At 45.1% G+C, this 13,542-nt stretch overlaps 1 protein-coding gene across 5 annotated transcripts; it reads right to left on the reverse strand.

The window, feature by feature from the left end:
* Positions 1-642: 642 nt before the first annotated feature.
* Positions 643-12,160, reverse strand: LOC118016106 (RNA-binding protein 4B). Of its 5 annotated transcripts, XR_004680757.1 has the most exons (5): positions 12,012-12,160; positions 10,905-11,328; positions 5,529-5,631; positions 3,686-4,362; positions 643-1,261 (listed from the first exon to the last, which is right to left on the reverse strand). XR_004680757.1 is itself a non-coding variant. In XM_035013348.1 (4 exons), the coding sequence occupies exons 2-3, from the start codon at positions 11,314-11,316 to the stop codon at positions 3,695-3,697; spliced, it is 1,080 nt and encodes a 359-aa protein (XP_034869239.1). In that variant the 5' UTR covers positions 11,317-11,328; positions 12,012-12,160; the 3' UTR covers positions 643-1,261; positions 3,686-3,694. The 5 variants fall into 5 exon arrangements, 3 of the variants coding, with proteins under 3 accessions (XP_034869239.1, XP_034869238.1, XP_034869237.1); XR_004680756.1 differs by lacking the exon at positions 5,529-5,631 and having other exon boundaries at positions 1,937-4,362; XM_035013348.1 differs by lacking the exon at positions 5,529-5,631.
* Between the last annotated feature and the right edge of the window lie 1,382 nt (positions 12,161-13,542).

The following is a 13,542-nucleotide window of genomic DNA, read 5'->3' on the forward strand; positions in this document are numbered from 1 at the left end:
TTCATTTTAGCTATAGTCTAAACCTAGCAGAATATTAACACCACAGGAGACCTCTTTAAGTAGCTTGTAAGTGAATTTAATTGAATATATACTATGAAGTCAAACTGAGTCAACCTGATAGGTCCTTGGTAATATTCTGGCTTAACTTTTTCCTGATACTAGGGGTTCTAACCTGGGTTTGCTAGCCTGAACAGTGGAAGGAGCAGCTCTGGTTGTTACTATTTATTTAAGATTTTATTTATTTGTCAGAGAGAGACTGAGAGCACAAGCAGGGGGAGTGTCAGGCAGAGGGAGAAGCAGACTCCCTGCTGAGCACGAGCCCGATGTGGGACTTGATCCCAGGACCCTGGGATCATGACCTGAGCTGAAGGCAGATGCTTAACTGACTGAGCCACCCAGGTGTCCCAGCTCTGGTTATTTAGAAAGAAGGAACCTGCCCATGAGCAGTAGCATACTTACCAATGTCTCAAGATACTGGATAACTTTTCTCTACCCATTGTTGAGGCCTAATTACTTAGACCTCACTAAATCAGTCCTTCTACATCTAAATTTCCGGCATCTACTCATTCAAATTTTAGAGTTTCAGCAGCACAACTAAGAATGAACCAGAAGATACTGGTGGTAAATAACAACACAAAAAGGTACTTAAGTGTTAGAAACGTTTATTTGTCAAAATATTAAAAAAAAAAAAAAGTGGGAGGAGTGGAGTAAAACAAGGCTAAATTTCAGCTAATGCTGTACCACGATCACAGGTCAGACATAAAAAAACAAAACAAACAAACAAAACAACAACAACCCCCACCCCCAAAACCCCAATGGTCCTAGCAGTTTCAAAAGATTAGCTTCAATGTTAGAGTCCAGAGCTAACAGAGGAGAGTAAAAAGGTCGCTTGCCACTACATGGTCATTTTAAAGGGAAAGGAGATGTTGCAGGTAGACAGGGAGAAGGGTTCAACTCCTAAGGAAAGCAAGATAAGAGGGGTTCCCCTGTACAGGAAAAAGGGGATGCCAGCATAATCCTTACCTAGGGCTGCTCAGAGGCTGAGAATATAAGGAATAGAGTGAAAGGCTACAGAGACTAGTATCAGGAGGAAAGAAAAGTCAACTTAGAAGAATTAAATTAAGAAAGAAAACATAGTTGGTCACAAACTCCTTTGTTTACTGAAACATGAAGCAATGGAAACATCCCGGCAAAGGGGACCGCGCGGAGCAAGTTCTCATATATGACCGCAGCCCGAGGGTTCAGTCCGCAATTATCCTACCTGAAAGAGAGCACAACACAAGAAGCTTACACAATGCCTGGAGAGCAGCTTGGCTCCGAGTACAAGGGCCCTGGTCCCGTCCTGTATTCCAGGGGGAAAAGAACAAAGAACAAAACAAAACCAAGTCAGACTGGCTCAAACTTATATCCTGTGTAATTACCAAGGAATCTACTTATAGCTATATATAGAATAAGAAGCAATCTATCTGGAAGACTGCTGTGTTGGTGATAAAAGGCTACTGTCACTGCAACAAAGGGCATACACAGATACTATCAAAAACCATAATTTAGTTTTTATGTCCAGAAAAAGTAGATGATGTCAAGATCTCAAATATGGCCAATTGTGCTACACTCTACATTTGTTTCATTTTATTCTTTCATAGTAAACAAGTTTTCAGAAATGACAATCACAAAGGGTATCAAGGAACAGTTCATTCACCCTCCAACATACCTATATGTCATACTGTCACAGATTTAGAGCCATAACTCCAGTAGTTCCCCTACTTGGTCAACTCACCCTTACCAAATCAAAAGAAGAAATCCTAAAATTCTCTAATTCTTCCATTGATGATGGGAACTCCAGACACCAATGGCTGGGGGAAAAAAGTTAACTCACACCAAGTTCCTCTACTTATTACAGACAAAGGGCCAAATCTTGGTCTTGATCTGTACCAACCGACTTCAAAAGTTGTGACGTTCTTGAATCAGTTCTGCTAGGGTGAGACCCAAATTCAGATCCCCAACAGTTCTGGAGTATTTCATCCTGGCAGCCTCATTAACATCAGGCTCCTGGGACTGCAACCAACTCAGGGTTATTCAGTCCATTTGAGGTTCACACCTGGAAGGTAAGTTTCTTTAAAAGTCATCACTAAAAAGAGGTTAGTTGAACAACCACTGCTTGCAGTCAAAATTCACTTTAAAATACCTTAGCTATACCCTTCTAAAGACTACAATATACTAATTTAACTATAAAACACATTCGAGGAAAACAAGTTATCTGGTAGATGACACCACCTTTAGAGAAATATCCCACTTCGTGGCAGATCCAGCTGCATTAGAAGTAAAAATTAAGGCAAACTACACAAGCCGTAAGCGTATGTACTTTACGCACATGAAGACTCTGCTACACAATGGTCTCAGGAGATCCCAGTCTTGTCATGGTCATACAAGATATAATTTATCACAGGTTCAAACCATTATTTGCTTCCCACTACATAAAAGGACAAATTCCTCTTGCTTTTTCTTCTTCTACACATATATACCAAAGGGATAAGTTAGGAAACGTGGAAACTCCTGTTTGAGTAGGCCTCCTATTCAAGTGATGCTCAGTTTCAAGGTACAAGGAAAAACCAGGAGAATAGAAAGTTGTCATGATGCCATTTCCACTCAGATGAAATTTGTCTAGATAATCCTACTAATTAATCTTGCCATTCCAACATCTTTGGTATACATTTTCTGAAGTAGGAAAAATTAAATTTCTGGGGTCACCACCAGTGGGATTTTATACACACTTATCTAGTCCCTTATGTGTTCCTCTTGAACAAAAACCAAAACAAAAATTGCTGGAAAAAATGGGAAGTGCTGGGGCTCTAAATGATAGTAACAGGCCATGCAGAAATATGGTTTCAGGTGCTCGTGCAGGATAAAGTGCTCTGGATTAGTAATAAGGAAAGGACGCCACGGGAAGTGGCACCAAAACCCTGTGCTTTCAAGGGCCTTAGAACTAAACACCTGAAGCTTATAGGACTTTATCTGGCTTACAGATTTAGGATTAGGATGTTAGAAGAGTTTCCTCTGATAAAACTAATGACCTAAGGAGTAGTTCTACTGGCAAGTGAGAAATAAAGTTGTAGTTAAAATTCTCACTGTGACATTCATTACTACCTCCTGAACCTGTACTCTTCCGCTTATACCACAATGACTTTTCTAGTGGGAAGAGAGAGGGGTTTTGGAGTCCACACGGTTGAGTTTGAATTCTGACTACCTCTCAATTATCAGATGACTTCAGGCAAAGTACTTAATCTCTCTTGAGCCTTCGTTCCCTTCTCTGTATAAGAGAAAATATCTTAAAGGCTTTTTGTGTAGATTAAATGACATAACGTACAGGAAGGGCACTCAACAAATGTTCTTTTAACTATGTTTCTGTAACCCAGATTGCTTACACTTGATTAAATAATATTCTCACTGAGTTTGTTGTTGTTCTCTCCGAAGGAACAAGTTGGTTGGAGTCCTATACTAAAAAACCTCAACAGGCCAAATGAACCTCTGGCCTAAGCTAGAGAAATACTTAAGACTAATACATAAATTTCTCTCTCTTGGCTACTGTCCTGACAGCAAGCAAACAGGTGGCTTTAGCCTCCTCTATGCAGCACAGATCCCTTTCAAGGAAACTACATTCTCTTAACCACACCGGCCCCACTCTCACCTCCAGTTTTTAAAAGGCTGAGTACCGCGCTCGGTCCACATACTGCTCCCGCTCATACCGGGCCATGTCATACAGAGAATTCCGTGCAGCTGCTGAAGCCTGAGACAGCTCACTCTCTGGCCCATAACCGTAGCCCTCTCCAACTGTGGGGAGCACAGCTGCAGCTCGACGCAGGGGGCTCCTGTCCCTTCCGTAATAGGAGGAAGTGTTGGCAGCGGCAGCGGCCATAGCAGCCGAGGTGGCAGCAGCACCTGAGTTCGGCAACAGGTGTCTGTCGTAGGGATCAACAGAAGTGGAGTTGAGGTGACTGGTCACAGCTGTGCTCTGGACTTGAGGCAGATGGGACATGGTCTGCTCCGCGTAGTTGTACGCAGAGGCCGCCGCCGCCGCCGCCACTGCCTCGTAAGAGCGGACCCGGTAACGCTTATAGTAGTCGAGCGCTCCGTAAGCATCGTTGTAGTACATGGATTCCCCGTAGCCCATGGTGTAAGGCGTGCGCACCGCTCCATACTGTTCATTGTACTGCTCAGTAAAGTCCGCCACACGACCTGTACGATCTACTGGACACTCTTTGGACCAGTGCCCCTCTTTCCCACACCGATAGCAGCCGCTCTGGTCTCCCATCCCAGGGGCAGTCCGAAGCCGGCTGGTGGACAACTGCACGTGCATTCTTTTGCCTTGAGGAAATAGATGTAAGAAGACTTGATTATAACTCAGACATTCTTTAATCCTCCCCCAAATGAAAGTAAACTAGTTGGTGTAAGACACACATACATACACACGCTCCTACAACCCTTTCTCAGCAATCCCCTCCAGAAGAAGTTGAAGTGAAGTTTTAATACAGATGGGAGCTAGAAAATGTGAGTCCGCAGAGACCAGTCAATACTTTCTACTTACATCAGGTAGCCGGATTCCCTACTTCTGTGTCCGCAACTTTCCCTTCCTTTCCCCTGTCCCCCAACACAGAAACTGAAAAATTTTCCACTTACCACTGCTAAGACTTGATTATAACTGTAACGATTCAAGACCTGCCAATTCTTCCAAATCAAATCGCCAACAAAACCTCAGTTATGCCAGATTTGAAAAGCTTCTTACCAACCTCTCACTGATTTACTCAGGGCAATATAAGGCCTCAGCATGTACTGTAGCTTAAAAACCACGGCAATCTTCTCTCCATCTCGTTTCCTCCAGACATTTTTGCAGGTGTCACCAGAAGGCTATGTTGGATACACAAACCACACCTGGGCTCATCATCTGCTTCACCTCAGTACCTCTAGGAGTTATGCGACCCTTCAGATTTCAACCCCACCCCCATGTTTTTCAGCAAGGGCAAATCCATGCCTATTGCGGGAAAAGAAAACCTGACCAAGGTCTCTCAACAGCAAGAATTAGAAAGATACTGAAGCAGTACTGGTTTCTTAGGGACCGTGTGTTCCCATGTAATTCAGCACTTCATCCTGCCACGTAGCTTACAGTTCTTCATAGGGGATTATCTACTTGTTAGAAAAATGCAGCATTTGCCTAAAAGCCTCTGGGCACCCATACAAACAAGCAACATCCATTCTTCCAGGAATGGCCAGCACTACGAACAGCTAAGAGAAGAAACAATCTTTGCTGATGAAAGCATCCAAGGTCTTGAAGAGCAGTTTGAGGAAAGGAATATTGTTGGCAGTATTTAGTCCCAAACTGCCTAAGACTTTGGAGATCAAGTCAGTATTTCTCAAATTGCAGCCAAAAGGCAGCCACTACAGATGCAGAGAACAGGGGCTTCACATCACTCTTAAGGGCTGCTCAGAACAAATCCCCCCTCGGCCATCAGCAAGTTGCTCTCTCTTTAACAGACCTTGTTCTGGATGCAGCTATGCGATAGGAGGCCTCGTGCTCCACCATCCTGTTGGAAACAGCCCGACTCAGGACGGCAGCCAGAACAGCGCCATGCACTGACCCTGAGAGGGGAGCGGGTTAGTGCAGTAATGTCACTTTAGTCACACGCAGTTCTGCCCAATGTCTAAGATTCCTACCACCCCGGTTTCAAGTAGTTGCCACCTCCAACTTAAAACCCCTTCTTTAGCAGAAACAAAAGTGCTCAGGTTTTTACTTCTAGCTGCTAGCAGAGACGCAGCATCCACCATCACCATTGATAGCCAACAGATACCAAATGGCAGTAATTCTCTGAATGGAGCACTTAGCCACCCATTGTTTTCAGAGATTTAAATACTCCCATTCTAATTCTTAGGGCCACATGCTAATTATGCTTAGAATAGAAACACAGATTTTTTTGCCCCAATTTATATCCCAAATGTAAAGTTCCCTATGATTTAGACTGGAAGACTAAAAGTTACTTGGTTTTCAAACATGCATGGTGACATTAACCTGTGTGATAGACACAAGCTGTTCCCATTCTGAAGTCGGAGTAACCATGCCAATCTAAAAAGCAGCCAATTCAGAGACCTAGAAGTACATTAAAAAAAAAAATTCAAGGGCGCCTGGGTGGCTCAGTTGGTTGAGCCACTGCCTTCGGCTCAGGTCATGATCCTGGAGTCCCTGGATCGAGTCCCGCATCAGGCTCCCTGCTCGGCGAGGAGCCTGCTTCTCCCTCTGGCCCTCCCCACTCTCATGTACTCTCTCTCTCTCTCATTCTCGCTCTCTCAAATAAATAAATAAATCTTAAAAAAAAAATTCCCTAAAAAAAAAAAATTCAAGGGGCGCCTGGGTGGCTCAGTCGTTAAGCGGCTGCCTTTGGCTCAGGTCATGATCCCAGGGTCCTGGGATCGAGCCCCATGTTGGGCTCCCTGCTGGATGGGGAGCCTGCTTCTCCCTCTCCCTGCTGCTCTGCCTACTTGTGCTCTCTGTCAAATAAATAAATAAAATCTTTAAAAAAAAATTTTTTTTTTAAATTTCAATTTAATTTGCTTTTTACTTTTATAGATTCTGGCCCTGTTATTGGATTTTTTTTTTTTTTTTTGAGAAACAAAACCCAGTGATTTTTCCTTGATATTTGTTACTACATCCAATCTTCATTCCTGTATTGACAGAACTCCTAAGTTTATAAACATCTGTGTTTATAATCTACCTCTGTAGCAGCTGTAAAAAGGATTCAGGTAAAAAAATTTTTTTTAACTAGAACTAAAAAATCTGTAATAGAAGCGATAGTTGTTTGTTTTTTTCCCCAATCTTTCCAAAGGTTGTAACTAGGTTTTTTGGGTTTTTTAAAAGATTTTATTTATTTGACAGAGAGAGAGACAGTGAGAAAGAGAACACAAGCAGGGCGAGTGGGAGAGGGAGAAGCAGGCTCCCCGTGGAGCAGGGAGCCTGATGCGGGACTCAATCCCAGGACCCTGGGATCATGACCTGTGCCGAAAGCAGACGCTTAGACTGAGCCACCCAGGCGCCCCTGTAACTAGGTTTTTAATTTAGTTCTTACAATTAAAAAATACTGTGCTTCTATTTATTACCTTAAGGAACCAGGGCAAAGAAAATTGAAAGATTAAATTCTGCCACTCTGCTACACTTGGAGAGGCCAAAAGTTTAAAGATTTTCTGAGAACTCCGCAAAAGTTAGTGAAATATGCTGCCAACATTTCCCAGAAAGCCAGCCTAATAGAAGTGTTTTCTTTTGAAAGCTGGAACAGGAAAGATTACTAAAATGCTGAGAGATGGGCAACCTGGGGTCTTAAGTGCTGAGCAGCTATCATGTGCCAGGAGCCAGAGAAGGCTGGGGGTGTAAACAGCACTCCAGTTTAGTGCTTGTTTACATTTGGGGATAAGCAAGACACCTAACATCTTATGCATCATTCCCAATTCAGTTGCTTGAACTGTTACTTGGGAACAACTTTTTTATTTACTGTCTTCCAATGCAAACTGCCAACTCAAGAGTGGTTCAGTTCACTGCTGCTTGTGGAGAGGAAACAGGTCTTGAAAGACCCAGGATAACAGGTTCTGCTGCTTCCTTTTATAAGTCATAAATGCAGAAGCCTAAATAGCAACTGTTGATAAAGGTTCAAAAGATGTTCAAAGTGGCACTCTTTTTTTTTTTTTTTTTAAGATTTTATTTATTTGACACAGAGAACGCACAAGCAGGCAGTGGCAGGCAGAGCGGCAGGCAGAGGGAAAGGGAGAAGCAGACTTCCCGCTGAGCAGGGAGCCCGATGCGGGGCTCGATCCCAGGACTCTGGGATCATGACCCGAGCTAAAGGCAGCCACCTAACCGACTGAACCACCCTGGTGCCCTCAAAGTGGCACTCTTAAGAGGCCACCTTCATTAGGAGATGACTAAAAAGGCTTTATAGACAAATGTGACAATCTGGTATATGGATTATATTTTCTGTAAAACTGCAACGTATTGGGCGCCTGGGTGGCTCAGTTGGTTAAGCGACTGCCTTCGGCTCAGGTCATGATCCTGGAGTCCCGGGATGAGTCCCGCATCGGGCTCCCTGCTTGGCAGGGAGCCTGCTTCTCCCTCTGACCCTCCCCCCTCTCATGTGCTGTCTCTCTCATTCTCTCGGTCTCAAATAAATGAATAAAATCTTTAAAAAAAAAAACTGCAACGTATTATCCCATGCTAAACTTTCTCTGGTCATCTGGAAAAAACCAGAGCTGGTGGGGCGCCTGCGTGGCTCAGTTGGTTAAGTGTCTGCCATCGGCTCAGGTCATGATCCGAGGGTCCTGGGATCGAGTCCCGCATTAAGGAGCCTGCTTCTCCCTCTGCCTCTGCCTGCCACTCCCCCTGCTTGTGCTCTCCCTGTCAAATAAATAAATAAATAAATAAAATCTTTTTTTTAATAAAAAAAAAAAACAACAAAACAGAGCTGGTTATAAAAAATGTCTATATGGGGGCGCCTGGGTGGCTCAGCTGGTTAAGCAACTGCCTTCGGCTCAGGTCATGATCCTGGAGTCCCGGGATCCAGTCCCGCATCGGACTCCCTGTTCAACGGGGAGTCTGCTTCTCCCTCTGATCCTCCCCCTCTCATGCTCTCTGTCTCCCATTCTCTCTCAGATAAATAAATAAAAAATCTTTAAAAATAAATGAATAAATAAATAAAAAATGTCTATATGTATAACTCAGAGTAGAGTGCTTTCTCCAGAGTGGAAGGCTAAGAACATCAAAGCCAAATAAAGGATTCTTCTTTTCCGATGATGTTTTTCAAACATTCACTTCCTAGAGTAAACCTGCTTTATTAAAACACACATTCTTCCCAAGCCAACTCCCTCCCAACTAATTGACTTCTGTATGCATACTTTTGCCCTTATCCTTTTATTCAATTGTATATTTAAAAAAATAAGGACATGCAGTATTACATTACTAGGACATCTTTGCAGAGTTTGGACCCGACTTAAATTGCATTCTCTTTACATTTTGTTACCTGTCAAGAGAGAACCCCTATTTCCCCCCCACACTGTCCATTCATGATCCCATCTCCATCAAGTGAAAAATAATTAAGAATATTCTTAAAGCTGTCTGAAGTGCAACAGCTTTCCAAATTAATAAAAGAAAAACAAACATAAATAAGATAGGTAAGTGAGGAAAGTGAACTATCACATTTTAAATAAGCTTCTAACCATAATGGAAACACACTCGTTGCAAACACCACTCACCTTTCATCATATAGTGTTTACTGTCAATACACTTTCACATCTATTACCTCATTCTAGCCTCACTACCATCATGTGAGGGAGGTACTGCAGGAATCATTAATTCTATTTTATAAGTAGGGAAAATGAAGCACAGAGAGATTAAAAACACTTGTCCAAAGTCACACAACTCGTTAATGGTAGCAAGTTATGTATGACTTTTGCCCTATGCTTTAGAGAGGAGCTAAAGGCCAGGACACCACTGGCTGAGCCCAGAGAGATTTGACGCAGTATTTGCAATCTACACTATTTGCAAACTTTCTTACCCTTTTCTGGTCAACTTTTCCTCTTCTGCCATTTCTTTTCTGTTTTCTAGGTTTAGCAGAAGACACTTAAGAAGTCCTTTTCAACAAACCTTTTAGTGGCACTCAAATCACCATTAAAAATGGTGTTAACTTATGAACCTGAGAAGTGGCTGTAAATGTGTGGCTCAAGATGACACGGTCAATGAACAGCGCTGTCCAGCAGAACTTCCTATAATGATGGAAATGTTCTCTATTTACACTAATACAGGCACGAATAGCCTCATGTGACCTCTGAGCGCTTCAAATGTGTACAGTACAACTGAAAACCTGAAATTTAAAATTTAATTAATAGCCACATGTGCCTAGGGGCTACCATATTAGACAGCACAGCTGCAGTCTTCAGACAACCCTGGGGTATTAATGATAACCTACGTATCTTTACAATTGGTAAAATTATACAACATGCTCCATGACACCCTTCTTGGAACCTTTCAGAACAGGACCAACGTTTCATTCAACCTACTATTTTTAAAAATTTTCTTTCTTTCCCATTAGGGTTAAATAATCCTCAGTGGAAGAGAATAGTCCGGTGGCATGGGTTTGGGCCCTGCTTGTATAGTTGACAGACTGAACACATTTGAATGCGCTCAAAAGATACATCCCCAAATCCAGCTTCACCATCCAGAATTATAATATAGGGATCCCTCTAGATGTCTCTGTTCCTCTTTGCCACAACAACCTATCACCCCAGGCCATAAAGAGTATAAACCCTAAGCATTTAAACTCAAATATAAGGCTTTCTGATCATAACAAAAGAAGCAGGGGGCGCCTGGGTGGCTCAGATGGTTTAAGCGACTGCCTTCGGCTCGGGCCACGATCCCAGGATCCTGGGATCATGTCCCGCGTCGGGCTCCCTGCTCGGCGGGGAGCCTGCTTCTCCCTCTGCCCCTCTCTCTCTTATGAATAAATAAATAAAATCTTTAAAAAAAAAAAAAAAGCAGGTAATCCCCAGACTTTTCTCCTCCCTCCTCCCATGAGGTACTCATTTGGCAAGGCAGATTAACTTCCAACAGCACTCAAATGAAGACTGCGTGATAAAGCAACCCAGTCTGTGACTCTACAGTTGTTGAGGAACATCTTGGCAAATAAATCTGAAAAGGGCATGTTTGCTTCTCCAAGAGTAAACTGTACTTAAGAGTAGTAAATGTGCAATCTTTCTATTATATCCAGCTAAAATAGAATGGAAGACATCACCCTGCCAGCCGCCTGGTCCTGTGTTCTTGTCTCTGTCTTGACCTAGACTCCACTACTCAGCTCTGCCACCCAGCCCCCAGAGCAGTTCACCTTGAAACTCTGTGTTGTCAAGGCCCCTGATGGCCTCCACTGCATCCTCTGCCCGCTCCATGTGTACGAAGGCATAATCTTTCACGATGTCACATTCGATGACTGGGCCATACTCCTCAAACTTGGCCCGAAGCTCCTGGTTGGTACAGGTGGGGCTGATGTTGCCCACATGCAACTTGGTGGAGGCTTTGCTCTTATTCTTGCTGGCTTCCACGTTGATGTTCACCCCGTGTAGCTTGTAGTGGTGCAGGTTGCGTATGGCATCCTCGGCCGCCGTCTTGTCCTCTATGTGCACAAAGCCGTAGTTCTTAATGATGTCACATTCCAGCACCTTCCCATACTGCTCGAAGAGTGAGCGGATCTCCTGCTCTGTGGCCTCCCGGGGCAGGTTTCCAATGAACAGCTTCACCATCCTGACAAGAGCCTGGGAGGGAAGAAATAAGATTTCCAAAAGTTAGGGGTGGAGTGGGAAATTTCAGTGCATTGCATTTGGTTTAATCCTCCAAAGAAGTTCTTGGCACCTTCAAGATTCAAGACCCTCACATAAACGTTTATTATTTTCTTAATAGAGAGAAAAGGTTTGTACGTTAAGAGTGTGAGATGCGTGTGACACCCCAACAGGAGGTCGGGGTCAGCATGCACTGCACCGTCTATCACTTCCGTGAAATGAGGCGCGTTTAAGTAACAGGGTTGGCTGTTTTAGGTCTTAAAATACTCTTTTTGGGGGGGGGGCAGGAAAGAGAAGAGCTCAAGAAGGGGGCAAGAGGCATATATCTCGAGTGTCCCTAGTAACGAGGTTTTGGAGGGAAATCGGTGTACCTCTCCTCCGTGCAGTATTACCTTCAAAGATACTCGAAGAATAAAGAGGCTTCCTTGGCCCCAGTCCGGGACCCCCCCAGCGACCTAACCTTCAGCTCTTTCGCCCCAACAAAGACTCGACCCGACCCCTGCCCCGCCCCCTCCGGAGACCCGGCCCCGCCTCCTCCCGTTGTCTTCCCCGGACTTCCCGCAGCAAGAGAAACCCAAACCGTGGGCTGGTCCCGTCCGCCAGAGGCCCAGCCCGGCCCACCCTCGGGCTCCCCACACACCCAGAAAACCCCCTCGCACCTCCGGGTGGCGGCGGCGGTGGCGGCGGCTCCCGCGTCAGAGAGAACCCCACAAAATGGCGACGGCCGCTCGAGCCTCGGCGCGACCGGGCCCTTTCTCGCGCGCCAGCTCACGCACGCGCGAGTGCGCGCTGCCTCCTTCCCCTCCCCCTCGCGGGAGCCGGGCGACCAATCCCGCGGCGGCATACAAATGGCTGCCCCAGGCTGGGCTCCCAGTCGCCCCGACACGGGGGCGGGGCCAGCTGGTGACGACGCTGCGGAGCGAAGGTCAGCCCGCCCCCAGCCCCTGCTAGCCAATCAGCACCCTGGAAGCGGGGGGTCGGCGCTCAAGCGTCAGAAGGGCTCCGGACGCAACCACTACCTGGGTGTAATCAGAAGTCCGGGGAGTCGCTAACCATCACAATGGGTCGTGCTATTGGGCCATTTGGGGCGGGGGTGGGGGTAGGTAGCTGATGACAAAGGGTTACCTCACTGGGTCCTCTAAACGGGGGCTTTCTTAGCGGGCTGGTCAGCCACTTTGGTAGCTTGGGTCAACGTGTTAGAGACACGGAAGAGCCACATTTTAAGCAAACGTAGTCAATTTTTGGAGAGCTTTAAATATAACTTAATATTTTTCATTGCAAGCATCTCATTCGCTGGCGAGGAAACTACCAAAGATGGCAGAGCTGGGATAGCTCTAAGAGGCATCGTATCCAGCCTACATTTATCGGTCACGTTTTGTTTGCTCATGCGTATATGTGGGCTGTTTTTCTCTAATTACAGTATTGGCTCTAATTGTGTGTCCTTCACAGTTCCTGGTCCGTGGTGAATACACCAAAGGAATACTTGGTGCAGAGGCCCAGAGAAGTTCCTTGTTTGGGGCGGGGCGGAGGGACAGGGGTGAGAAAGGGTCTCCCAAGTCCACACCAAGCTGCTGGAGGTCTAGGCAGCTGGGACTCCGGGCACTTTTCTAGCATTCAAAATTCAGCTGTGGTGCAAGGGCGCCTCCTGGTGGTAAAAGAGAAGCTATTAGGAGGATTACTCACTGTCACTCTTGAACAAAGAATAGACGTTTGTAGAGATTGATGGATCCAGCTTATCTCTGAGTGGAGCATGCCAGGGTGGTTGTCAGTCACCATTCTTCATTGTGGTGGCTCCATAGAAGCTTTTCTGATACCATCAGGCACAAATTCCCCAGGCTTCTCTCCTCCTCCCCAGCTACTTTGATAATGTTTCTTTCACCGAATTCTTTTTGTTTCCCAGCCGGCTATTTCAGAAGAGGCACTGTCCTTCCAATTTTAATACAACTCATGATTTCTCCCAGCTAATTCTATCTACCTCTCCCATTCCCTCCTCCTCTTGGTCATTCCCTGTTTCTCTCTACACTCAGACTTTTTAAGCATATATGGGGACCTCCTCACCCATTTCTGAAATAGCTCCCACTCATCTTCACTATTAATGTTTTCTATCTTGGGTCCCTTCCCTGTGTTCCAGGCCAGACTGCTTTGCAAATGGAGAGTCTGAACCTGCTATTGCCCACCTTCGTACACTGT

Source organism: Mirounga leonina, unplaced genomic scaffold (genome assembly GCF_011800145.1).
Source record: "Mirounga leonina isolate KUSES-001 unplaced genomic scaffold, KU_Mleo_1.0 Mir_166, whole genome shotgun sequence".
In the NCBI taxonomy this organism is placed as follows: Eukaryota; Metazoa; Chordata; class Mammalia; order Carnivora; family Phocidae; genus Mirounga; species Mirounga leonina.